The sequence below is a fragment of the Mobula birostris genome, chromosome 25 (genome assembly GCF_030028105.1).
Source record: "Mobula birostris isolate sMobBir1 chromosome 25, sMobBir1.hap1, whole genome shotgun sequence".
Taxonomy (NCBI): Eukaryota; Metazoa; Chordata; class Chondrichthyes; order Myliobatiformes; family Myliobatidae; genus Mobula; species Mobula birostris.
Genome location: NC_092394.1, coordinates 16,598,061 through 16,625,450, shown reverse-complemented (window position 1 = coordinate 16,625,450; position 27,390 = coordinate 16,598,061). Strand labels below are relative to the sequence as shown.

Sequence of the window (27,390 nt, the reverse complement as noted above, 5' to 3'; positions counted from 1 at the left end):
TGAGAGCTATTGCTGTTGTAGCCATGATGAGTAACTGTGGTACAATTTGATTTGGGCAATTTTTAGAGAGCCTGTCCTTCACCTGAATATCTTGGAAACACTTTTATATGTGTAATGCCAATCCAAGCATCGAAGCCAAGAAGTAACGTAATGTATGTTCATTAGTGTTGTAGAACAACCTTGGTAAGATGTTGACAGTAAACAGATAATGATCAAATGAAGATTAATGGTCAGTATACCAAAAGTACTTGAGCCATCTTGAGTTTCCTGTAGTAGCAGAACCATGAGATGTTTAGCGTCACTCTGCAGCACTGGGGCAGGTGTGTAGTACTATGCTTCAAATGACGCTTCCTATTATTAACACATAAGAAGGTTGGTTCAGATGGAAGATCACAGGTTCAACCCTCACTACTGAACTATAGGGCATAATCCAGGTGACCACTGATTAAGCTAATGCCATATTTTATATGGGGTATTAATTGTAGTCCCATTTTTCTGCTCCAGTGATGCACTGGGATGCTAACAATCTTGTAATTTGGGAAGCTCGCTTGTTCTTCTGGCAATGTTCTTCTCCCTAGTCAACATCAGCAAAAATAACTCTCCATAAATAGCTATTATTTACGCTGGTGCTGTTTGTGGGATCTTGTTTGCAAAGTGATAACTCTGGTTGCTCGTCTAATTGAGGTTCTCCATTAGCTGGGGTCGACCTTGGATGTTGCGCACTAATTGTCTACGTTGTCAGTGTTGGTCAATATGCAAGCAAGCCAGGCAAGTATAATATGAAGAGAAGCTGTTGCCCGTGCAGCAGGTTCCCCCTCTCCACGCGGCTGATGAATCCAAAGGAATGGCAGAGACCAATACAGTTTGGCACCAGTGGCATCGCAGGAGTTTGCCAGTCAGTATTGAACTCTACATAGGTTTGCCTTAGGGACTCCGGTTCTGGATTTTTCCTCGGGGTTTTCTCCCGAAAGTTGCCCCATAAGTGGATATAATCCCAAGGTAATGGAGGTTTGAAATCAGTGTTTTCCTTCTAGATGATTGAATGAATATGCCACAGTTGTCATAGACTCTATAAAAACAGCCATAGACAAGTCTGTCCCCACAAAATTGAGTCTTCCCAACCAGAAGCCCTGGTTGAACCACAAGATCTGCAGCCTGCAATCTGCTGAGGATTACATCAGTGGCCTTCAGGTCTGACAACCAAATGAAATACAAGAGATCCTGGTACGTCCTCTGGAAAGCCATCTCACATGCAAAGTGGCAATCTCAGACTAAACTTGAATCACTGGAAGTTGCTCGTCAGTTTGTAGGAGGAGATAGCATTCAAGCCCTACTATCTCCTACAAAGTGAAATCAAGTGACATAGGTGACACCCAGGCTTCACTCCCAGATAATTCAATGCCTTTTGTGCTCACTGTGACTATCAAAACATGGAGCACCGTCACAAACTCCCACAGCCTCCGATGACCCTGTGAATTCAGTCTCTGAGGTTGACATGAGAGCATCCTTCAGGAGGGTGAAACCTCGGAAAGCACCTGGCCCTGACGGGGTACCTGGCTGGAGTACCAAAGACCTGTGCTAACCAACTGGCTGGAGTGTTAACTGATATCTTGAACCTCTTGCTTCAGGAGTCCGAGGTACCCAACAGGCTTCAATTATGGGTAGAGTAAGGTAACCTGGTTTAATGACTATGATAATCCACGGTGATGAAGTGCTTTGAGAGGCTGGTAATGAAACATATCAACTCCTGCCTGAGAAATGACTTGGATCCACTCCAATTTGCCTAGTCATAATGGAATAACAGCAGATGCAACTTCATTGGCTCTTCATTCAACTCTGGAACATCTGGACAGTGATGATACATTCATCAAGACACTCTTGATTGACTACAGTTCAGCATTCAATAATATCATCCTTTAAAAACTAACCAATAAGCTCCAAGACCTAAGCTTAATACCTCTTTGTGCAACTGGATCCTCAATTTCCTCACTTGCAGACCCCTGTCAGTTCGGATTGGCAACAGCATCTCCTCCGCAAACACCATCAGCATAGGTGCACCACTAGGCTGTGTGCTTGGCTCCCTGCTCTACTCATTTTATACCTATGACTGTGTGGCTAAGCACAGCTCCAATGCCTTATTTAAGTTTGCTGATGACACCACTGTCATAGACTGAATCAGAGGTGGTGATGAATCAGCAGATAGCAGGGAGGTTTAAAATCTGGCTGAGCAAGACCGACAAGCTGGTTATTGACCACGGGAAGAGAAAACTGGAGGTCCATGAGCCAGTCCTCATCGGGGAATCAGAGGTGGAGAGGGTCAGCAACTTTAAACCCCTTGGTGTAATTATTTCAGAGGATCTGTCCTGAGTCCAGCAAGTAAGTGCCATGACAAAGAAAGAAAGCAACACCTCTACTTTCTTAGGAGTTTGCATAAATTTGGCATGTCATCTAAAACTTTGACAAACTTCTATAGATGTGTGGTGGAGAGTATATTGACTGGTTGCCTGGTATGGAAAACACCAATGCCCTTGAAAAGGAGCGCTTGTCATCATCAAGAACCCCCGCCATCCAGTTCATGCTCTCTTCTCACTGCTGCCATCAGGAAGGAGGTACAGGAGCCTCAGAATCCACTCCACCAGCTTCAGGAACAATCATAACCCCTCCACCATCAGGTTCTTGAACCACAGGGGATAACTTGACTCAACTTCACTTACTCCAACACTGACCTGTTCCTCAACATACGGATTAACTTTGATGGACTCTTCAGCTCAGGTTCTCGATATTTATTGCTTATTTAATTATTATTATTCTTATATTTGCACAGTTTTTTTTGTCTTTTGCACATTAGTTATTTGTCCTTTTGGGAGTGGTCTTCCATTGATTCTATTGTGTTTTATTGTGAATACCACAAGAAATCTCACAGTTACTTAAGTCAGCTTTGTTCCTGCTAGATTTCTTTATATAACCAAAGGAGGAGTTTATTTTTTTTATTAAAATCATTTTTTGTGTGCTAACCTTTCTGGCTTCTGCCTCCTTCCTTTCTTGTCCTGATGAAGGGTCTCAGCCTGAAATGTGGACTGTTTATTCCCCTCCGTAGATGCTGCCTGACTTACTGAGTTCCTCCAGCATTTAGTGCCTGTCTTCATTGGTTCCAATCTCTAACATTTGATTCAAGTGTGGAGCTTTCTTGCCAGCCGCTCTTGTTCCTCATTAAACTGATAGGCCATGGCTCATAGGCCAATAAATTTCTTTTTCCTCAGTGGTCAGTGGACTTCTGCTGAGATTGTGTAGTTAGAGATTGAAACAAAAACAGAAATGCTGGAAGAACTGAGTCAGTGGAACAGATCTGTGGAAAGAGAAACACGTTAGTTTTTCAAGTCAAGGACCTTCCACCAGAACTAGAGAGAGAGAAAGCAAGTAAGCCTAAATAGCAGGGAAGTGGGGAAGGGGCAATAAGTAGAACAACAGGAATGGAGGTAATTGGGTTAAATGAGGAGCAGCTATTAAATGGGCATTTAAGCTCATTTCTCTGCCTTAATATGCTAATAATAGATGCATAGTCATAGAATCATAGACCACTACACCACAGAAACAGGCCCTTCAGCCCATCTTGTCCATGCTGAACTATTAATCTGCCTAGTCCCATTGACCTGCAGCTGGACCATAGCCATCCATACTCTTCCCATCCATGTACCTATCCAAATTGCTACTAAATGTTGAAATTGATTTCATATTCATGACTTCCACTGGTAGTGACACACTCTCACTATGTTCTGAGTGAAGAAATTCCCCCTCGTGTTTCCTTTAAACAGTTCACCTTTCAGCCTTAGACCTCTAGTATAATTTCACCCAACTTCAGTGAAAAAAACACTTGCCCTATCTTATATCCCTCATAGTTTTGTATACCTTTATCAAATCTCCTCTCATTCTTCTAGGCTCTATGGAATGAATTCCTAACCTATTCAACCCTTCTCTATAACTCAGATAATCGAGGCCTGGCAATATCCCTGTAAATGCTCTCTGCACTCTTACAACCTTACTGGCATCCTTCAAGTTCAAGTATATTATCATTCGGCCGTACACATGCATACTGCCAAATGAGACAACTGTCTTTTGGACCAAAGTACACAACACAGTACATATAAATCACATACATAACACACAAAGTAATATTACAGCAAATAATAAGGTGCATACACTATCCAAGTTTAAAAAGTAAACAACATAAAGCTGCTGGCGTTTCACACGTGATGAGACCTGGGTGGCGGCAGGGAGTTCAGTAGTCTTACGGCCTGGAGGAAGAAGCTGTTTCCCATCCTAACAGTTCTTGTCCTGATACTATAGTACCTCCTGCCTGATGGTAGGGGATTAAGGGATTATTAGATGGTTGGGAGGGATCAGTAGCAATGCTAAGGGCCCTGCCTATGCAGCGCTCCTGATAAATGTATGTAATGGGTGGAAGAAAGACCGCAGTGATCCTCTCAGCAGCCCTTGCAATCCTTTGTCTCATCACGAATGAAGCACTGGTAGTGTTATACTGTATACTTGTTAACTTGTATCGTGTATGTTTTCAACCTATGTCCTCTAGTTTCAGACTCCCTAACCCTGGAAAAAAGACTGAAAATCCAGTCTTCAGTTATGTTCCTCATGATTTTATAAACATCTAGAAGGTCATCCCTCAGCCTCCTTCACTCCAGGGAAAGCAGTCCCAGCTAATCCAGTCTCTCCTCAAAATACAAGCTCTCTCATCACAATGGTATCCTTGTGAATCATTTCTGCATCCTCTCTCACTTACTTATATCATTCTTATTGTGTGGCAACAAGACCTGCACATAATATTTCATGTGTAGTCTCACCAGTCCCTTGTGCAGCTGTTACATGATGTCCCAACTCTTGTACTCATTGCCCTGTCCAAGGAAGGTAAGTATGCCATAAACCCTGTTCACCACATTGTTTACCTGTTTCACCACATTCAGGGAACTATGTAATTATGTACTTGTACTATAGGTCTGCCTGCTCTATGACACTCCCCTTTCATACATTCTATATGTCCTGTCCTGGTTTAGCTTCCCAAAATGTGACATCTTGTGCATGTCCAAGTTAAATGCTTCTATCATTCCTTGGCTCCCTTTCCTGGTTGACCACCAATTTTGGTGTCATCCACAAATTTACTAATCACGCCGCCTACATTCTCATCCAAATCATTAGTATACCTGTCAAACAATAGTGGACTCTATCCCGATCCCTGTAGCACACCAATAGTCACGGGCCTCTCCACCAGCCTCTGCTTCCTTCCACCAAGCCAATATTTTGGCCATTTAGGTAGGACACTCATGTGTTTAAACCTTCGGACCATCCTACCGTGGGGGACCTACTCAAAAGTTTTTCTGAAGTCTGTGCAGATAACATTAACCATCCTGATCTTGTCAGATCTCTTGTTCACCTCTTCAAGTAATTTTGTGGGGTGTGGTTTATTTGCACGCACAAAATCATGCTGACTATCTCTCATCAGTCCTTGTCTTTCCAAAAGCAGTTGAATCGTATTTCTCAGAATCCCCTCCACTACTGATGTTCACTGGCCAAGAGCCAATCAATTCTGGATGATGTCATATCTTCTGGTTGACTGGAGCATACTGAGGAGACAAAAATCTGCAAATGAAAAAAAGAGAGAGGAATGGAGCTTAGAACAATTGAGGGCCATGGGTAAAGCCTAGGTAGTTCTAAGGTAGGGACATGTTCGGCACAGCTTTGTGGGCGGGTGGGCCTGTATTGTGCTGTATGTTTTCTATGAATGATGTGTACAAATGGCCAGTCTTAATACAAATAGAAAGAGAGAACATGATATCCAAAGTTGGATAATTCAATATTGAGTTCTGCAGGCATGTGCAGTTTTATTTGTTTTCAGCTAGTTTGAGATTGAAATGGAGAAGGGGCTGCCTGGTTGTCTCTTTATAAACTGTTGAAGCCAGTTCCATTAAGTTTGTAAATCAAGAAGTTCTTAGTTTGAACAAATAGGAAATCTATTTAGTGTTGGACTCCATATGGCAATTTGAGGCTGATTGGTGTTCTTAATGTGTAGTACTACTGAGATTATTGTAGTATACATACAATATTGCTTGATGTTTCTTTTTCTATAATTCTAAACTTAGTCTTTGGCTGCAGGATGTCGACACAGTCGCAGATATTGTATGTATCATCCCTTAAGCAGGCATTTATGGTAAAACCTTGATTCTATAACATCTTGGAGAATAGTTACAGAAAACTGACAACTCCTCTTCTACTTTTAAGCAACACACACAAAATGCTGGAGGAACTCAGCAGGTCAGACAACATCTATGGTAAGGAGTAAACAGTCGACGTTTTGGGCTGAGAACTTTCTTCTGGACTGAGAAGGAAGGGGGAAGCTGGGGGTGGGGTAGGGAACAGGCTAGCTGTAAAATGATAGTTGAAGCTAGGTGGGTGGGGAAGGTCAAGGGCTGGTGAAGAAAAATCTGATAGGAAAGGAGAGTGGATAATAGGAGAAAGGGGAGGAGGAGGGTCCCGGAGAAAGTGAAAGGTCAGAGTGGTGAATGGGGGGGGGGGGTGGCTAAATTTGCTCACTGAAAGGAAAAATCAATATTCATGCCATCGGGTTGGAGGATACCCAGAAAGAATATAAAGCCTTGCTCCTCCACCCTGAGGTTGGCCTCATCATGGTACAAGAGGAGGCTACGGATCAACACGTTAGAATGGGAATGGGAATCGGAATGTTTGGCCACCAGAAGTCCCATTTGTGGTTGATGTGCTATTCCATGCCCACACTTTGGGAAGTCTGATCATCTGGCTGTACTTCTGCTCCCTGAGTATAGGCAGAGACTGAAGGCTGCAGAACCAGTAGTGAGGACCAAGAAGGTAGGAACAAGGGAAGCACAGGAGCGCTCACAGGACTGCTTTGAATCAGTAGACTGGACTGTATTCAGGAAGTCATCTTTGAGTCTGGATGAGTATGCTGCAGTTGTCACTGACTTCATTAAAATCTGTGTGGACAAGTCTATGCCTACAAAAACTTAGCACACATTTCCAAATCGAAAGCCGTGGGTGAACCAGGAGGTTTGTAGTCTGCTGAGGGCTAGAACTGTGGCATTTAAGTCTGGTGACTCAGGTCTGTATCAGAAAACCAGGTATGACTTGTGGAGGGCTACCTTAAGAGCCAAGAAACAAATCTGAGAGACTTTAGAGACTACATCGGATACATGTCAACTTTGGCAGAGTTTGCAGACCATTATGTCCTACAAAGCAAAACCCAACATCATGAGTGGCAGTGATGCTTCACTACCAGACGAGCTCAATGCCTTTCATGCTTGCTTTGAAAGGGTGAATAAAACCACAGCTATGAAGATACCTGCAGCATCCAGTGACCCTGCGATCTCTGTCTCGGAGACTGACATCAGGCTGTCTTTCAAGAGGGTGAACACTCGCAAGGCGCTAGGGTCTGATGGAATACCTGGTAAGGATCTGAAAACCTGTGCCAACCAGCTGGCGGTATTTAAGACATTTTCAACTCTCACAGCTACAGTCGAAAATTCCCACTTGCTTCAGAGCTTCAATTATACCAGTGCCAAGAAGAGCAGTGTGAGCTGCCTTAACGACTATTGTCCAGTAGCCCTCACGTCTACAGTGATGAAACAGTTTGAGAGGTTGGTCGTGGCTAGAATCAACACCTGTCTCGGGAAGGACCTGGACCCACTGCAATTTACCTATCGCCACAATAGATCTACAGTAGATCCGATCTCACTGTCTTTCCATGTGGCCTTGAATCACCTGGCAATGCAAATACCTATGTAAGGTTGCTGTTTATTGACTGTAGCTCAGCATTTAACACCATCATTCCTACTGTCGTGATCAAAAAGCTGCAGAACCTTGGCCTCTCTACCTCCATCTGCAACTGAATCATCAAATTCCTAACTGGAAGACCACCATCAGTGGGGATTGGAAATAACATCTCCACCTCGCTGACAATCAACACTGGCACACCACAAGGATGTGTCCTTAGTCCATTGCTATTCTCTCTCTACACCCATGACTGTGTGGCTAGGTATAGTTCAAATGCCATCTATAAATTTGCTGATAATTCAATTGCTGTTGGCAGGATTTCAGATGGAGATGAGAGGGTGTACAGGAGCAAGAGATACCAGTTAGTTGAGTGGTATTGCAGCAACAACCTTGCACTCAATGCCAGAAAACCTAAAGAGCTGATTGTGGACTTCAGAAGGGGAACACAAGAAAACACAGCCAATCCTCATGGAGGGATCAGAAATGGAGAGAGTGAGCAATTTCGAGTTCCTGGGTGTCAATATTTCTGAGGACCTAACCTGGACGCAACATATTGATGCAGCTATAAAGAAGGCAAGACAGTAGCTATATTTCATTAGGAGTTTGAGGAGATTTGGTTTGTCAACTAAAACACTCAAACCCTTCTACAAATGTACTGTGGAGAGTATTCTGACTGGTTGCATCACTGTCTGGAATGCGGGTGTTGGGGGTTGCGACTGCACAAGATCGAAGTAAGTTGCAGCAACTTGTAAAATTAGTCAGCTCCATCTCCATGGTATCCAAAACATCTTCAAGGAGCAGTGCCTTAGGAGGGAAGAGTCCATCATTAAGGATCGCCACCATCCTGGACATGCCTTCTTCTCATTGTTACCATCAGGAAGGAGGAGATGCAGAAGTCTGAAGGCAGACACTCAGCAATTCAGGAACAGCTTCTTCCCCTCTGTAATCCAATTTCTAAATGGACATTGAACCCATGAGCACTACCTCACTATTTTAAAATTTTTTTTTGTACTACTTATTTTAACTTAACAATTTAATAGACAGATATATACTTAATGTAATTCAGTTTTTTCCTCTATATATCATGTATTTCATTATACTGCTGCTGTAAAGTTAACAAATTTCATGACATATGTCGGTGATATTAAACCTGATTCTGATGTTTTCCCTGGTTGGGCAATTTACAACCAAGGATTTCAGTCTTAATAGAGACACAAGAGGCTGTGGATGTTGAAATCCAGAGCAAAAAAAAAACAAACTACTGGAGGAACTGAACAGGTTGAACAGCATCTGTGGTTAGACAGGGATTGTCAGTGTTTTGGGTCGAGATCCTGTATTGGATTGAGAGTAGAGAGAGATAGAGAAGCTACCCAATCTAATGAAGAGGGGGGGAAAACGGTGACACAAGGGCTGGTAGTTGATAGATGGACGGAGGAGGGTGAAGATTGATGGGCAGAAGGAGCTCAGGTGGGGGAGAAGTCGTCTCAAAATAAGGGCAAAGGTGAGAAGAAATTTGTTTACTAAGTAGGTGGTGATCATTTGGGGTTTTCTAACCAAGGGCATGGAGGCTCAGTCGCTGGGTATATTCAAAACAGAATTTGATATTTTTCGATATGAAGGGAATCAAAGAATATCAAGCTTAAGTTTATTGTCATTCAACCATGCACATGTATACAGCTAAATGAAACATTGTTCCTTTCGGACCAAGGTACAAAACACAGTACATATGGTCACATGCAGCAAGTATACTGTAGTTACGATATAACACACATACAGTAGTTACAGTACAGCACATATCATTACAATAAAGCACAATACAGTCACAACATATTAGTTCAAGTATAGCCGGAAGGCTGATGGTCCATGAGATGTTGTTCTGGAGCCACATCTTTGTAAGAATAAGCGTGTAGCAGTTCCTCATCTCATGCTGGGTCAGTTGCAGACAAAGTTAATCCAGTTTGTTTTCTTGGGAGCAAACATTGGAGAGCAGTATTGACATCAGAGTTGGCTTGCAGGGGTTAGCATTTTAACGGGATGGATTCCAGCACGCTCTCTCACACTGCTTCTAGCGCTTTCTCTCCTGGGTGGCTGTAACAGGTTACGCCATGGTATGAGGGCCTAGTCTGTGCAATAACCCAAGGCTACGCAGCTCTTCTGCTATTGGTGTCACTAATGTGGAGTCAAAATGGGGTTAGTACGATAAAGTAGCACTGAAATGAAAGGCTGGTCATGATCTCATTGAATGGCCTGTTCTTAAGTCTTTGTTCTCAATCTCTTTGGTAACAGTGTGCTGTGGAGTGAGGATACTTTTTTAAAAGAAGTTTTTTTATCTGAGCATTCCCTGCTCTGTTTCGCAATCAAAAGGATTTCTTCCTTGCAGAGCTAATTTTGGTTACTATAATGAAATGTCTATGTTGTATAGATGTTTAGAGCAATATAGAGCAATAATGGGCTTTTTAATATATTACTTCTGTTTTTGCACTATTTTTAATCTATTTAATGTATATACTTACTGTAATTGACTTTTTTTTCCCTAATGTTTAGCACTTTATCAATGGGAACACACTTTTAAGGTGTCATTCAATGAAATGATTTGGTGGTTTTCAGGCAACACACATCAAAGTTGCTGGTGAACGCAGCAGGCTAGGCAGCATCTCTAGGAAGAGGTACAGTCGATGTTTCGGGCCGAGACCCTTCATTAGTCCTGACGAAGGGTCTCGGCCCGAAACGTCGACTGTACCTCTTCCTAGAGATGCTGCCTGGCCTGCTGCGTTCACCAGCAACTTTGATGTGTGTTGCTTGAATTTCCAGCATCTGCAGAATTCCTCGTGTGTCGTACATGTGCGTGTGTGTGTGTGTGTGTGTTGGTGGTTTTCAGCGTGTTGTGGCTGTTCCATCAGCTTGTGGTGGAAAACAAATTAATTGATAGCAAATTAGAGTGGCCGAATGCTGACTTCATTGTATGTTTAGTCATGAGTCTAAATCTAACACCTTTGTTCCTTCTGACTGTCCACTGTCTAATGGATAGGAGTACTGGACCACCCTAAATCATTGACAGTAGAGCAGAAAATCTGTAGCACTATCTTGAAAGGATGTATTGTAAAATTCTAACCAGAAAGAACACTGTGACATTCTGGCATGTTTGCCTGTGTCCTGTTCAGTCTATTAAATTATCTCCCCAGTTATGCATAAAAGTGTGACCCGTGTACTGGATCGCAGTTTATCTTCCTCTCATTGGACGTTTGAATAGCACTGTGTGGTCCATTGTATATTTGTTATTACTCCCAGGCAAGCTGTTGACCTGTTTTTAAGTACTTTCTTGGACAAAGACGTCTGCTGTTTCACATCTAGATTGCAAACGATACATATTCGACAATGTGTTTGTGTGTTGTGGATTAAGCATGTAATTTTCAGCAGTTGTAGTGGTATTATGTTGCATCTATAATGACTTCTTTGTCAAACTAAGTCTTTTTTTATCTGAGCACTCCCTGCTTTGTTTTGCAATCAGAAGGATTTCTTCCTTGTAGGGCTTATTTTGGTTACTATAATGAAACATCTATGTCATATAGATGTTCAGAGCATTATAGAACGTTAATGAACTTTTAATACAGATTCAGTTTTTACAAATTGGAAATATTTCAAAATACAGTGCCTTGAAAAAGTATTCAGCCCCCAACCCTTTCCTCACATTAAAAAGTTTTACAACCAGAGATTTTGATCAATTTAACTGAGAATTTTTATTTGTCAATCATGTGCTCCTTTTTTCACAGTAGAGCCCAAACAATTAGGAACATTGTAAAATATGAAAAACTAAAAAATCAAAACCTGAAATGTTAGCTCTCCAAAAGTATATTCATCTCCCTTTGTTCAGTACTTAGTTGAACCACCGCTCACAGCTATTACAGCCAGTAGTCTTTTTGGATAAGTTTCTACTTGCACAACATGATGGAGCAAGACTTGTCCATTCCTCCTTGCAAAATTGCTCATGCTTTGCCTGGTTAGTTGGGTAGCAGCAGTGGACAACAATCTTGACGTCTTGCCAGAAATGTTTGATCGGTTAGGGTCAGGACTCCAACTGGTCCACTCAAGTGCATCAATTTTCTTCATTTGAAGCCACTCTGTGATTGTTCTGGCAGCGTGTTTTGGGTCATTGTCTTGCTAAAAGACGAAATTCCTCCCCAGTTTATACTTTTTGGTAGAGGCAGCAGGTTTTTATCCAGAGTCTCTGTATTTAGCAGCATTCATCTTCCCATCAATCCTGACCAGGTTTCCAGGCCCTACTGGTGAAAAGTATCCCCTACCTCCACCATAACTTAGTACCTGGCTGATGCACAGCTTTAGATTTACATCACACGTACTGCTTGGTGTTGAGGCCAACAATTCCACTTTAGTTTCAACTAACCATAAGACCTTCTTCCTCATCTTTACAGTATCTTCTAATTGACACATTTTGCACAGTGTTTATGGGCAAGGATATGTTGTTTTCAGCCAGGGATTCTTCTATACCTCTCTTCCACAAATACCTTTTTTATGCAAGGCCTTAAAGACTTTGCAGCCATTGACTTCATCTCCATTTACAGCCACCAGCTTCTGCAGCTCATTCAGAGTGACTGTTGGCACTCCAGTAGCCTCTCTTACAACTGCAGTTCTTCTCCAGTAACTAAGTTTAAAGGGGCAGCCTGACCTAGGCTGTGTGGCTGTGGTTTCACAATGGATTGCATTGAGCTCTGAGGTATGTTCAGTGTCTTTCAAATGGTCTTCCCCAGATATGTGCTTCTGTCTTACCATTTCCCTGACATGTCTTGAATGCTCTTTTGTCTTCATTTTGGTTTGGTCTGTTGAAAATCTACCATACTGTTGAACCTTACAGAGAAAGGGGTTATTTATTCTTCAGAATTCATCGAAAATAGGTGGTCTTAAATCTTCTACATCAAAGAATTGGGTGAGTTGGTAAGGTAGTAACGTATATTGCATTTGAGGAACGTTAGTGGAGTAATTGCAAAGGAATGAATACTTTTTGGTTACAATTTTGGTTTTTAATTTTTAAGAAATTGTTGACAGGTTCTGGATTTTTTCTTTCTGATTTAAGCCAATTAGGGTGGATAAACCCTCAGGGCCTTACGAGGTGTTCCCTCGGACCCTGCAGGTAGCAAGTGCAGAAATTGTCGGCGGCCCTCGCAGAGTTATTTAAATTATTTTGGCGACAGGTGAGGTACCAGAGGATTGGAGGTTAGCCAATATTGTTCCATTGTTCAAGAAAGGTTCTTAAAAATAAGCCAGGAAATTATAGGCCAGTGAGCCTAACATCAGTAGTGGGAAAGTTATCGGAAGTTATTCTGCGGGACCAGGTATATAATGATTAAGGATAGTCAGCATGGCTTCGTGTGTGATAGGTCATGTCTAACCAATCTTAGAGTTTTTCAAGGAAGTTTCCAGGAAAGTTGATGAAGGCAAGGCAGTGGATGTTGTCTACAAGGCATTTGACAAGGTCCTACATGGGAGGTTGGTCAAGAAGGTTCAGTTGCTCGGCATTCAAGATGAGGTAGTAAATTGGATTACGTAATTGCTTTGCAGGGGAAGCCAGAGAGTGGTAGTAGATGGTTGCCTCTCTGACTGGAGGCTTGTGACTAGTGGAGTGCAGCAGAGATCAGTGCTGGGTCCGTTGTTATTTGCAATCTATATCAACGATCTGGATGATAATGTGGTTAACTGGGTCAACAAATTTACTGATGACACCAAGATTGGGAGGGCAGTGGACAGTGAGGAAGTCTATCATGGCTTACAGTGAGATCTGGACCTGTTGGAAAAATGGGTTGAGAAATGGCAGATAAAATTTAATGCGGACAAATGCGAGGTGTTGCACTTTGGTAGGACCAACCTGGTTAGGTCTTACACACTGAATGATAGGGCATTGAGGAGTGTGGTAGAACAAAGGGATCTGGGAATACAGATCCATAATTCATTGAAAGTGACATCACATGTGGAGAGGATTGTAAAGAAAGCTTTTGGCACATTTGGCCTTCATAAATGAAAGTATTGAGTACAGAGATGGGATGTTATGTTGAAGTTGTACAAGACATTGATGAGGCCTAATTTAGAGTATTGTGTGCATTTTAGTTCCCCTACCTACCAGAAAGATGTAAATAAGGTTGAAAGAGTACAGAGAAAATTTACAAGGATGTTGTTGGGTCTGGAGGACCTGAGTTATAAGGAAAGATTGAATAGGTTAAGACTTTATTCCTTGGAACATAGAAGATTGACAGGAGATTTGATAGAGGTATACAAAACTATGAGGAGTACAGTATAAATAAGGTAAATGCAAGTGGGCTTATTCCACTGAGTTTGGGTGGGACTACAACCAGTGGTTATGGGTTAAGGGTGAAAGGTGAAAAATTTAAGGGGAACATAAGGGAAAGTTACTTCACTCAGAGGTTTGTGAGAGTATGGAATGAGCTGCCAGCACAAATGGTGTATGCAAGCTTGATTTCTACGTTTAAGAGAAGCTTGGATCAGTACATGGATAGAAGGGGTATGGAGGGCTATGGTCCTGGTGCAGGTCAATGAGAGTAGGCAGTTTAAATGGTTTCAGCATGGACTAGATGGCCCAAACGGCATGTTTCTGTGTTGTACTTTTCTAAGCCTCTATTTGACATGATGCCCAATGTTTTGTAGATTAGCTCAAAAAGTCCTACTTCAATATACAGGTTTCCCCCGCCATCCGAAGGTAGAGCGTTCCTATGAAATGGTTCGTAAGCCGGAATGTCATAAAGCGAAGAAGCAATTACCATTTATTTATATGGGAAAATTTTGTGAGTGTTCGCAGACCCAAAAATAATCTACCAAATCATGCCAAATGACACATAAAACCAAAAATAACAGTAACATATAGTAAAAGCAGGAATGATATGATAAATACACAGCCTATATAAAGTAGAAATACTTTTCCACAATCATTGCCTGAACTGTTCTCCACAGCGAAAATCTCACGCAAGCACTCTCCAGTAACCTTTAAGTTATGAAGCTGCCAAATCATACCAAATAACATGTAAAAATACACAGCCTATATAAAGTAGAAATAATTTATGTACAGTGTAGTATCACTTACGGGAATCGGGAAGACAAGCTTGCCGAGCACACTGATGGCGGAGTGTTAGGCTGAGTTGTCGGAGGTTGGGGTGATGCAGTGGCCCCCACCCTCCGGACAGCAACCCGATACCGATCCGCGAAGCATGCAGGGGTACAGCGGTGGCCGGGAGGCACACAGCACACCTTTAAGAAAAAAGCCGAAACAAACATGCTAATTAATTAAGTGCCGCCCGGCACGTAATTGTCGGCCCAGATCAGAGGCGATTGCCGATTGCATCGCAATTAAAGGTGTGCTGTGTGCCTCCCGGCTACCGCTGCATTTCCCGCGAATCGGTATCTGTCCGCCGTATGGGGTTGAGGTGGTGGGACACTGGGGTGTCAACTCATCGTTGATCAGGGCAGGCAGCTCATCTTCTCCTATCTCTGCCTGCCTCGATGTCGAAGGTCGAGGTTCATCATCTGCTGTGGCTGATGTGGAAGGCTTACTTGACTACTAAGCCTCACGCATTTTCCTATCACACAGTTCTTTGTAAGCACTCAAACCATCTTGCAAATATGCCCTAAAGCTACGTACCCTTTCAAAATTGAAGTTGTACTTTATCATTGCTCACTCGGTTTCGATTGTTATCCTTTCCTCTTCCAATTGCATCAGCTCTTCATCTATCAGTTCTTGGTCATGGGATGCCAAAACCTCTTCAACATCATCTTCGTCAGCTTCCACAAGCCAAACTCACGTTGTCCTTACTTCGTTCACCACGATCGAAACGCTTAATTATGTCTAGTTTTACATTAAGTGTAACACCCTTACGAGCTCTTATAGGCTTTTCCAATTCCTTAGAACTCATCTTGCTAATGGATGCTCACAGGCACATGCTTAAGCAATGCCGGCGAGAATGCCATTCCGAATCCGGGGGAGAGTGGCTGCTCAGGGTGCGTGCTGCCTTTCTTCGTAACAGTGAAAACACCTGTTAGCGAAAACAGGGAACTAATGTAGGTCTTTCGTAACAGTGAGGTTTCGTAAAGCGAACGTTGGAAAAGTGGGGGACACCTGTATTTTAAATTTTAAAAATGAGCCCGGAAAATGTAAAAATAGTTGTGGCGGATGAATACTTTTTCAAGGCACTGTAACTACTAATGTACAACTAAAAGCAGCTTCTGCAAATTTCTTGAAAATCACATCTAGCTTTGCCTAAGAAGCTTCTAAGCTATGAGAATTAAATGCTGCAGTGGGATGAAAAAGGATCATAAAAATATCTAAACCAATTCCACTGGTAGCCGTTTGATGTAGGCACCTGGCTAGAAGCGAGTTTGCAAGTACATAACTTCCAGGTGACTTATTGCAGGCCAATTTCTGAATTTCAGATAATTCTTCATAATTGAAGTCAATCAGTAACAAAAATTAATTATCTCAACACAAGACTCGTGCCAGTGTTTTGCTTAGCCTAGCTTCAAATTTCATGAAGTATGTGTGAATGTTAAAATGGCCACTGATAGTTCTTTCATGCATAGAATTTGTACAATATGCTTCATTTCAGAAGGATGTCCAACATTGATTATACCGGTGTGATTGATGTGCATGGACTTGGTTTTGTGTTCTGTTGTCAGCAGTGTGCAGCAAATGAATTACTGCTCTTCAACATCTAATAGATTACACCTGCATCACGTCCAAAGGCTTGCTTGAAGTAACAATTTAGTCCCAGTATTAGATAAAGAATATGATGATTTATTTAATGTTGTTTACATATTTTAAAATGGAACAACTTGGCTAAGTCTTCTAGGAAACATTTAGGATTTTGTGGAATCTGACAAGTGTGCCTGGTAATATGAGTTGAACCAAGGAAAGGTATTAGTTGATGCTAATTTATTTTTTGTTTAAAGATTCAGCACATTACAGACCCTTCTGGCTCAACGAGCCCATGCCATCTAATTACACCCATGGGTCCAATTAACCTACTGAGCTGTATGTCTTTGGAGAAACCGGAGCACTTGGAAACACACGTGGTCACAGGGAGAACGTACAAACTCCTCACAGAGAGTGACGGAATTGAACCCAGGTCTCTGGTACTCTGACTGCAGAATGCAGACATCCCACCTTGCAAAAACTCATTTCAGGGAGGTAGCACCATCAATTTGCGGGAGACTTCCGAGAGGGGTGGGATGTCTGCAATAGAGTAGCTCCTTAGCTGCTGGCCAGCTAGGTTAAATAACGTTAGCTATGCTAATGAACGAATGACATCTGTTAAACTCACCTCAACATGTCTTTTACAGTCTTAGCCCACCATGGGCAATAGAAAAGTCACTGTTGCAAACAGTGCAGTGAGCAACACTGTCATTATTTTGACCCCTATAAGGCAGGGGTACACTTTAGTGTAGTCTGGGGTGACGTACGTTTTATATACTTTTTGGAACACTCTGCCATGGTGCACTCTCACTCGCGCACTCTCACTTGCGCGCTCTCTTGCCCTCTCTTGCGCGCGCACTTTCTCTCGTGGTCGCTTCTGCGCTCTCTCTTGCTTTTCTCTCGCTCGCTCTCAAAAAAATTGATTTCCGTGATATTGTATATAATTTGCGGGCATCAGGCAGCTGCTATTAATATGTGAGAGACTCCCGGAAGTTCCGGGAAAGGTGGGATGTCTGAGAATGCCGAATCATGGGTACTTCAATACCACCTGTCCAACCTAAAATTTACTATCAAAGGGGACAAACATACGGGAACTTCATTTCTTGTCTTTAAACTGAAGTCCCCACTCAGAGTTACTACTTTATTTATTTAGAATACAGCATTTAGTAGGCCCTTCAGGCCCAATGAGCTCACACAACTCAATTACACCCATGTGGGCAATTAACCTAATAACCTATATGTATTTGGAATATGGGAGAACCGGAACACCCAGAGGAAATCCACATGCAAGCAGAACCCAGGTCACTGGCGCTATAATAGTGTTACGCTAACCACTACAGTACTGTGCTGCCCCAAAGTTTGGGTGTTTTTAATATAAAAAATGTCAGTTAAATCTGGCAGGAAAGGAAGGCTTAAGAGAAGTGACCTAAAAGAAGACATTAAGATTATATGGAGTATGATAGTGTAGACACAGAGAAATAATTTCTGTTTATAGATATGGCAAGTAAATTAAGAGTCATATGTATAAAATAATCACTAACAAATCCAGTGGGGTAGATGTTTGCAGCTATATATGCTGTGAGATGAGAGAAGCCCTGTGTGGAGCCTCATCTCTGGCATGGACCTGTTGTGTCAAATGAATTGCTGTGTGAGATAATAAAATGTAAAGGGTTTCACAGAATTCATCTCCTGAAAATGGATGATTTAGAATAAAAGCAGGTGCAAAATGTCATGTTTATTTCCTGCATTATAGATATACATTAAGCTTTCAGTATGCTTTATACATTGTAATGTATACAAAGGTATACATTAACCTTTTACTGCAAAGGTGATCTGTTTTGTAGTGTAGCTGCATCCTTCTCACTCAAAGAGTGTTGTTTAATTAGGAAACCTAATATTCCTGGATTAACAGTCACTTGCAGTCATAAGAAATATTACTGTATACTAGTATTAAGTATAGTTCTTGGGCACAGTTCAGTGTGGAAGGCTCTTAAGGAAGTAATCGATAAATACCATCTCTGTTCATATATTGTGTGAATAAGATGTGTAGAATATTTTGAGCTTAAACTGCAAAGTGTGTAAGTTGCAGGTTTAACAATATGCTCTGCACTACTAAGAAGCCATGAATATAATCTAACCACAATGTGTGATGCAGGAGGGATACAGACCAGAAGTCAGGGGTTCAGTAGTTAAGTACTATTAAAATGGAGCTGTTTAAAATGAAGCAGTTATTACAAAAATGTTAACTGTGTTAGAACACTGAGAGTCTGGCTACTTGACAAGATTAAGAGGATGAGAGATGAGACAGGTAGGTTTCAGTTGTGAATTATGAATGTGGAGACTGATGTAGTTAAGATAATGGGGGGCCTGAAATCTTGGCCTAATATTGAGAGTATTGTTGACATCAGTGAGGACAATTAGGTGGAGTGAAGCACCCACATGGCCATCCTGCATGTTATCTTGTAGTTGTCAATCATTGTCTCTGCCTTTACTTAGTTTAATTATAATTTGACAAATCACAGAAGCTTGTCAGAGCTCCCCATGCATACTCATATTGATTGGTGAGTGTTTAATTTACAATACTTTGTCTGTGTATCAAGTTGAATTTTTAGTTTTTGGGTTGTGATCATTAAACGGTCACAGCTTCTCTTTTTTTTTGGCGTGTGCCTGTGTGCATGGGAGTCTGTGCGTTTGTGTATGCGTGCATGCACGTCTGTGTGTCTGTGCGTGTGTCCGTGATGTCTTTTTCATGGCTTTTACAAGGTGCAGGGTGAGAGAGAGAGAGAGACTGTGTGGTGCACCATTCTTCACACAGACATTTTCGCAGTATTTTCCCTTTGTTTTACAAGGTTGAGTTGCGATCTCGACACTCAACCCGGCACGGATGGTAAGCGTACCCGGGAGCGGACCCGACTGGTTTCCTCTGCTCCCGGGTCCGGCGCAGATATCATTGCGCCACCAGCCGGCCCAATGGTCACAGCTTCTAATGTACAGACTAGGCTAGTTAGAAGTACTTTGTTTTGTGGAACACTTGGTAATTGTAATCACAGAGAATGCGGGGATAGATCATTCTGTTCACAGTTAATGTTTTGCATGCTGAAATTCTCAATAATGGAAAATATTTGCAAAACCTAATTAATAGTTGTGACAAAATCAAAGCATCTTTCTGAGAATGCTACCATGTGGTAACTGGCTTGATGAAGTTCATAAAAGATCTTTGCCTTCAACAGAACCATAATAGTTTTCGCAGATAGTTCCTATTTCCTGCTGAATGTAAATGTCTGCTTTCAGAAAGGAAGTGTCCCCGTTTGCGGCCTTTCAAACCAGCCTACCACTGATGGTTTCCGAGCTTGACAGGGCACAGCTTGTTCAGTGTTCATTAAAGCAATGAAGCCTAGCTTTCTCTTTTGAGACTGGACACCATTCTTCCACTCTTAATACATTGACATTTTGTAATGACTGGCCTCTGGTCAGGGTTCTGCTTAAAGTAACCATAAAGTCTCTGCCCCTGCCAATCTGTTCCTTACAGGTGAATAACAGTATTATAAGGTAGTTGTGAATTTACTTTTGGTACGTGCACTCTGGTTATAGTTCATCATCAAATTTTAATTATTTATTTGTCTGCCTGCCATCCATTTTATCATTAGGAAGAAATGTGTAGCTCAAATAAGGTGAAAAAGATCTTGCTTTATATAGTAAATATTTGTATTCTTGTATCACGCCATGATGGTACAAACTATTCCAGCCAGTAAAGAGAGACAGTGAACGTTTGAGTCAGTAAGGGAGCTTCAGGCCTCCCACAGCAGTTAAGAAGTCCAGAAGTAAAATTCCATGCAGTTTATTTTTGTTCTATATATGTTCTGAATGAGCTGGTTTATTAATTTGGCATATTTGTGTGTTTATTGCATGTATGTGTTGAAATATATTTTTGCTCATGGTTTTTGAATTTGTACATTGACTGAAAGCTCTATTCTTCCAATTGACAGAAAAAGCCAGAACCTGTGCCACCTCCTACAAATCCAATCCTGGAGGATGAAACAGGAGTAGATTGCGACCCTGAGAAAGAAGGTGATCTGGAGAAGGTAAAAAGGGGATAAAGAACAACCAGAATAAGCCAGTGTTAATTAATTTTGTTTTCTTGTCACCCTTTTTGATGTGAGTTCTTCAGCTAACTGATGTGTTGCAAATAGAGGCGAGGTCTGCAAGGTTACTAACTTCCAACTCCTTCATTCTGTTTGAGATACTGGAGGAATTGTGCTTATAAACCACTTGGCTAATGCAGGATCATATTAGCAGAAAGACTATTAGCCAGAACCGATTTCTGACCTGCCATTTCTGCATTTATTTATAAAAAATGAAAATGCTTCATGCAAAAAGCAACCAATCTCTTTGGTTTTGGTCTCTGCAGCATGGTTTGCATCCCGCAAAACACTGAAGCAAAAATAATTCTGTCACCAATCAGTGCAATCTATATTTTAAGTCAGTACACACAATTACCGGAGCAATTCAGCAGTTGTGGTCAAAATAAACTGCAGGAGGCCCAAGATTTTTTTTTTCCTTTGTGAGTGAGTTTGATTTGCAAAATGTATTTTTAAAAGACGCTTCCACTTTGCTGAAAGCTTAGCCGATTTCACAAGTAAGTAGCTGATCCTTTTGTATAAGCGCTTGGCTCACTCTTTGTGTGCTGAGTGAACTGATTTAAACAGTGGCAGCAATGGAATTATTATGATTGGCTTGATCTGATAACTCTAATGATTGAGTAGCCCAAACCGCTCTTATGAAATAGCACTTTTGGTGTCAATGGAATTGAACGTTGTATTCACAAGACTATGGGAAAGCAGTGAATAGTAAAGTAAAACAAAGTTACTTAGTGAATAACTTAATGTTTGAGGAGAAAAAGAGCTTTACATTATTATTGGTCTCCAATAGCTTTGTGGTTTGTGTAGGATCTATTTGGTGTACAGACCATTAGGGATTAGCATTGTGTTCCTTTGTAAAAACTTAAAATGTCATGTACATCCAAAGTGTTTAATATGATTCAAGTGATAGGAATTAAGGGGCAGTGATAAATTTGTTTTCAAGGATGGTCGGAAGGGAGAAGTGAGGGAGTGTGGTTGTCAGTGGCAACCTGTGCATCCCAGTATACTCCATTCATTTGCATATAGAAATAGAGTAAAAGGGTAGGGGTATGGAGGGCTACGGTCCTGGTGCAAGTCGATGGGAGTAGGTAGTTTCAATGGCTCAGCACAGATTAGATGGGCCGAAGGACCTAGTTCTGTGCTGTATTTTTCTATGACTCTAAAAGGTGGCTAAATTCTCACAATACATTAAAATAAGAGTTACAAATAAGAGTCAGAGAGTTAAGGGGAGCTTTAAGAAGATGGTGATAAATTGGATTGGTCAAAAAGCATGAAATGGAGTTTAATGAAACAGCAAATGTGAAGAAGTTAATTTGTTAAAACGAAATCGGAGTAGTGCTGCACTTTAAGGAGTGAAAGTTGAATGGTATGTAGGTCAGAGGGTTCATTGTGATCAGATTCACAAAGTGATAGAGTGGAGTGGGTGAAACTATTTAATAAAAGCTAATGGCCTATCAGATGTTGTGGCTGCTGATTAGAAGGCACAAACATATTCCTGTCCAGTTGTCTGCTGATTTATCCATGGCCAGAGAGTGTGATCTCCAGGGTACTTTTAGTCCCTCAAATTGACATGCTTCTTGATGGATGATTTGACCTGACTTGATCTCTTGAGACAGGATTGTTAGTCCAATATGTGAACTTGCCACATCCCCTGCTAATGATTGATTAGCAGGGGACGTAATGTGTTCAAATCTTTAAATGATTAAATTAGGAGAAGCAGATAAGGTAAGAAATACTAATTAGTACCATTTTTCTTTACTGCAGTCTTTTCACTTGCCGTCATTCCTTCTGCATGCCTGATCAACTATGATGCTTCAGAGATGCATTGCAATTCCTTGGTAGCTTTTTGGAATATTTGACTTGTGCTTCTTTAATGAGATTGTCAAAAATCTTAATTTGCAAAGTAAAAAGCCTTGTTGAGGCCAAAAGTTAAAATTGTGTCAGAATTATTGTGTTATTAGATGCACCTCATGATAAACGCTCAATATGACCTTGTCAAATTCTTGCCTTTAAAAGGAAAGTGTGATTTAGTTTAAATCCAAGGAAGTTGCATGATCAGCCTCTTCTATCCACCCACCAATGCCATAAAATCCTTTCATTAGTGGGCACAGTGGTATTACTCGGTGAATGGTGATACCAAGAATGACATTGACAAAGACCGTTGACCCATGTGAATACTCCCATTATTGAACTAAGCGTGTTGAGAAATGTCTGCAGTTACATTCTGAGCTGTTAACATTTCTTCAAGTTCAGAATTTCCTTGTGAGTGCACAAGCCCCACCCGTTCTTCCTCCTGTGAGTCCAGCAAAATTGTGTGAATTTGCAGCGATTTCCCAGCACCCTTCCTGGGGAAATATGTCTCCTAAGTGGGCGTCAGTTTATTTTTGGTGCAGGTTGCGAGTGTCCATTCATTTCCACGTGAATAACAGTGAGGGACAAGGGAATTTAGGTCAACAGGGCACGTTCCTGCCTTCCCCTCCACTTCCCCACTGCCCTCCACCCCATCACCCCATTCTGACCCAAAAGAACAATGTGATAATGTTGTACCTAGTGTCCAGAATAAAGCTAGTTCTTTGCAGCAATGAACCTGCAGAAAGTGACTGCTATTTGCTATGTCATAATTTGTCTGTTTTCAATTGCTAGTGTGTATCCAGGAGAAAGAATGGTTAGAGAATGTTGAATTCACTCAGTACAGCACAGTAGAGGGCATTTGGCTCATGACATTGTGCCGATCTTTTAACCTACTCCAAGATCAATCTAACCCAGGGCTTCCCTACCATTTTTATGCCATGGTCTGCTACCATTAACCAAGGGGTCTGTGGATCCCAGGAGAGGAACCCCTGATCTCACCCTTCTCTCCCATATAGCCTTCCACTTTTCTTTCACCTATGTGCCTATCTAAAACTTTGTCAAATGCCCCCAATATATCTGCCTCTACAACCACCCCACAATACTTTTAAGCATATGTCTCTTGTATTAGCAACTGCTGCCATGGGGAAAAGTCTTTGGCTGTCCACTCTATCTATGCCTCTTATCATTTTATACATCTCCATCGTCATTTCTCATCCTTCTTCACTTCAAAGAGAAAAGCCCTAGCTTGATCAATCGTTCCTCATAAGACATGCTCTCTAATCCAGGCAGCATTCTGATAAATCTCCTCTGTACACTCTTTAAAGCTTCTACGCCCTTCCTCTCATGGGGCAACCAGAACTAAACATTGTATTCCAACTGTAGTCTAACCAGAGTTTTATAATGCTGCAGTACTTCCTCGTGGGTATTGAACTCAATCCCCTGATTAATGAAAGCCAACACACCGTATGCCGCCTTAAGCACCCTATCATTAACCTTGTACTCTGATTTCAAGTTCGACTTTCCAAAGTGTATCACTTCACATTGCTCCAGATTGAACTCCACCTGCCAATTCTCAGCCTAGTGCTGCATCCTATCAACATCCAGTTGTAACCAATGACAACCTCCTACACTATCCACAACATGGCCAGCCTTCATGTTATTTGCAAACATACTAACCCCATCTTCATCCAAGTCATTTATAAAAATCACCATGATTTGGAGCCCTACAGAACACAGCTAGTCAGCAACATGGAATCCATTCAAAATATGCTCCATCTACTACCACCCTCTGCTTGCTGTGGGCAAAACAATTCCAAATCTTGGTGAATGTCTGACTGAAATACATCACATCCACTGCTCTGCTGTTATCAGTTTTTTTTCTGTCGCTTTCTTGAAAATTCAATCGGGCTCATGAGGCACCAAACTGCTCCTCACAAAGCCATGCTGACAATCCCTAGTATGTCTGTGTTTCTCCAGATGATTGTAAATCCTTTAAGAACCCTCTCCAATAGTTTGCCCACCACTAATGTAAGAATCGCTGGTCTATAATCCCAGGATTACCCCTATTACCTTTCATGAACATAGGAATAACGTGCCATCCTTCAATTTTCTAGTAATATTTGAAAGAGGCACCTGTTTTCTCTGATCCATGTAAAAGAGGTTCCTAAAAAGTTGTATTCCAGGAGCACTGAGTTAATGCTCTTTCTCCACTCAAATGATTGCCATCAGTGACATTTAGTCACTATAATTAGCTCACTACTTCTTTTAAAACATGCCAAATTCTGTCACCTAGATTTAGCAATGATCTGACTGCGGGACTTCCCAGTGCCCAAACATTTTAATTCCAATTCCCGTGTGGCATGTCAGTCCACGGCCTCCTCTTGTGACACGATGAGGCCACCCTCAGGATGGAGGAGCAACACCTTATCGTCCATCTGGCTAGCCTCTAACTTGATGGAGACTTCCAATCACCCTCTCCCCTCTTCTATTCCCCACTGTGTTCTCTTGCCTATCACTTCCCCCTGGGTCCCTTTATGCCTTTTCTCCTGTAGTTCACTCTCCTTTCATATCAGATTACTTCCTCTCCAGCTCTTTACCTTTCCTACCCACCTGGCTTCACCTATCACCTTCTAGCTATTTTCCTTCCCTCCCCTATCTTTTTATTCTGGCGTCTTCCCCCTTCCTTTCCAGTCTCGATGAAGAACCTCAGCCGGAAACGTCGACTGTTTAATCATTTCCATAGATGCTGCCTGACCTGCTGAGTTCCTCCAGCATTTTGAGCATGTTATATGCCAAAAGTCCTTTGGTAAATAAAAGCTTCCTTAAGGATGATGCTGGAATTTGGAGCAGCTTTGATTTATTTGCTGACTCTGCTTAATAAATTAGATTGGAACTTTGGGAATGGTTTCCTAGCCTGAGTAAGCTAGATTCAAAACCACCAAAAATACTGCTAAAAATCAGGACTTGTTTTTTCTCCCTTTTGAGTGGAAAAAAATCTGGCTTTTGTTAATGTTAGTGTAACGAAGTTGCACTGTGTAAAAATAATTCTGTGAAAATCCAGCCATATAAATAATACTCCAGCCAACTTAAATTATATAGGAACATCTGTTCAAAAGCAGGACACGTCCTCTATTTTTTTAAAAAGAAGCTATCTCAGCCTCTTTCTGCTGAAGATGCTGCCTCTTGTTGGGACAGAACTCAAATTGATCCAATGCTAGGGGATCATTTTTCCATTGATTCGAGTCTTTTGTGTAAAAATAGTATACCATGCCATTCTATCCAGCTTGTAATGATCAAGAATCACATCTGTGGCTGGTTTTCCTGCACAAGTCCAGCGCTCTGTGGCCGTCTAAGATTTGTGAACCCAGTCCCAACAGAGCTTGAATGTTCCAATCTTTGTGGTTTAATGAGTGACCATGGGGTCCATTTCCAGTTAATTCTAGTTAAAATTGATGTGAATATTTCCATGTCTGTTAACTGCTGAAGGGAGGGAGGTTAGAGAATAAATGCCAGAATATTTGGGCAAAAATTTGCCATTGAAACAATTGCAGTGGTTAATTGTGCTTGCTAACATTTAAGGGTAAATATGCAGTAGTTTCATAGAGCAGTTGATCCCAAAGTGACTGCCTGAGTCATGTTAGTCTGGATTTGCCCAGAGGCTCCTTTGTAAAAAAATGTAATTGTCTATATACATCTTGTAAGTACAAGCATTAGTAGCCTTAGGAGACAGTCATCTAATTAAGTTTCCAGGTTTTGAAAATCTTGACTTTTAAAATTGACCAATTTTTAAAGCAATTCTTTTTCTGTCTCTTTGGTCTTGTTTGCTCCTAGTTCAGTCTTTCCTTCTTTTTACCTTCCGGATACTGAATTTCACAGGTTTAACATGTACTTGCTTTCTAGTTATTTAATCTCTTTGATCGCCCAATTTCAAAGAACCAATTTATCAATTTTCACTTTTAGCAACTTATTAGGAGAAGGTCAAGAAAATGGATGATACCCTTTAGTAGTTATCGATGGAAAGATTTGTGACCAAGCCAAGAATGTCCCTCTCAAGGGTTGACCTTTTCAGATACGGCAGCACAAGAAGTCCATGGTGACGTGCACAATGAACATGCTTTGTGCATATTAGCATTGCAGGGAAAAGGGCTCAGGGAGCTGAGAGTAGTTTGGGGTGTCTGTTGTGAGGCCTCAAACTCAACAAACAGTGGAGTGAAGGAGTGATGAGCAATAAATGGCAGATCTGTGGTCACGAATGCATGGTTATGATGTGGTTAGGTGGGTGGGCCTACGGGGGGGGTCACAAGGTTAGAGGGAGATGTGGGCATCTGCTACTTGGAGGTGCAGTGGATGGGGAGGTGGTGAGAGACTGTCATGAATTTGGCCCTGAAACTGACACTTCTGACAGAGTTATGTGAATCAGCCAAGAGCATGGAGTTTGAACCAATAGTCATGAAATTTACTGAGGGCTCAAGGATCAACCCCTCCTCCTATTTCTTATGTTCTTACATCAAACGATAATATTACAAAGAGGACCTTTTTGAAGCATGTTCCCAGCACTTACCTCCATGGTCTGAGATTTGCTGGAGCGTCCCCTTTAACTACCTATGACATTGTTGCTTTAAGGAGACCCCAGGCGTTCTTCAAGGGTCATGCATACATGATTTAAAAAAACAAAGGATTGTCCTTGTGTATAATGGATGCCACTATGCATACCTGGGCTCCTCCATGGGTTGGTATATTAGATAGAAGGAAATGTTTATACTGTGAAATCTGCTTTCAGATCCTTTGTGAATGTTTTTTCCCTTGAAGCTGATTGTATAAGCTACAAGATCTTGCCATTATGTAAATCAAATTCTAAGCACATTATTTTCAGTGTATGAT

At 41.5% G+C, this 27,390-nt stretch overlaps 1 protein-coding gene across 3 annotated transcripts in view; it reads left to right on the top strand.

Moving 5' to 3' along the window:
* The window catches only part of vps53 (VPS53 subunit of GARP complex), a 271,204-nt gene that overhangs the window by 89,090 nt on the left and 154,724 nt on the right, over window positions 1-27,390 (top strand). For all 3 annotated transcript variants that reach the window (XM_072243137.1, XM_072243138.1, XM_072243139.1), the window contains exon 12: window positions 20,506-20,601. In XM_072243137.1, coding sequence (XP_072099238.1) covers window positions 20,506-20,601 — 96 coding nt within the window. The remainder of the gene's footprint in view (window positions 1-20,505; window positions 20,602-27,390) is intronic.